This window comes from Nanorana parkeri, unplaced genomic scaffold (genome assembly GCF_000935625.1).
Source record: "Nanorana parkeri isolate BGI_ZX_2015 unplaced genomic scaffold, ASM93562v1 scaffold2970, whole genome shotgun sequence".
Lineage (NCBI taxonomy): Eukaryota > Metazoa > Chordata > Amphibia > Anura > Dicroglossidae > Nanorana > Nanorana parkeri.
Window position 1 is genome coordinate 1 of NW_017309238.1, and position 841 is coordinate 841.

The window sequence follows — 841 nt, forward strand, 5'->3', positions numbered from 1 at the left end:
GCCCGCGCCCCTGCTGCCCCCCGGTTGTTACGCCACTGCTGTGAACACTGAGAAGGCCTTTGATAGGCTCGATTGGGACTTTATGAAGGCATCGCTTGACCAAATAGGCATTCCATACTCATTAGTACAAAAATTAATGGCACTATACTCAGCCCCAAGGGCACGAGTACGTGTGAATGGGATACTATCAGACCCAGTAAAAATAGCCAATGGGACCCGGCAGGGGTGCCCACTCTCCCCCTTACTGTAAAAGTCATTATCCCTATATAGAAAGCTAGGACATCTGTGAGGGTTGTGATGATTATAGAGACCGCAGCTTCTTTATATGTCTCGCCCATTCTTTCTTCAACTCCGCTCATAACTTTAGTTTGCTGCCAACTGGAAACCATAATGAACATGTCATCAATTCCAACACCTATAGGGAAAGCATATTAATATGTCAATAAACCATAAACAGAAACAACTAGGGATGTTCAGATACCAGTTGAGATACCAGTGCCGATACTTTGGCATTTTCATGATAACTACCAGGATCACAATGGTTGCAACTGTGACTGGGCCCTGGCACTCCACCACTTTCCTGAAATCATTAGTCAGTAAATGTTTCAGCAATTGGTATCTATATTACTTGAACAAATATCAGTACTTGGTCTAGAAAAAATGGTATTGGTGCATCCCTAATATATACAGTATATGTACTGTATATATACAGTATATATCTATATAGATATATTTATATAGCAAAGCACCTGTTGAGGGCATGTGGCCACAATTGTCCACCCCCCTTCCTGCTCTTACAGGCTGCTGCTCAGATCAAGGGTCTGAAAGGGGATTTCTCTAA

General features: G+C 42.8%; 1 protein-coding gene across 1 annotated transcript in view; it reads right to left on the minus strand.

Annotated features, from left to right (window-relative positions):
- Positions 1-245: 245 nt before the first annotated feature.
- Positions 246-841, minus strand: part of LOC108802578 (patched domain-containing protein 3-like) — a gene marked incomplete at its 3' end in the record, with an annotated part of 16447 nt that continues 15851 nt past the window's right edge. Inside the window, exon 6 of the mRNA XM_018574435.1 lies at positions 246-415. Within this exon, the coding sequence (XP_018429937.1) occupies positions 246-415 (170 nt within the window). The remainder of the gene's footprint in view (positions 416-841) is intronic.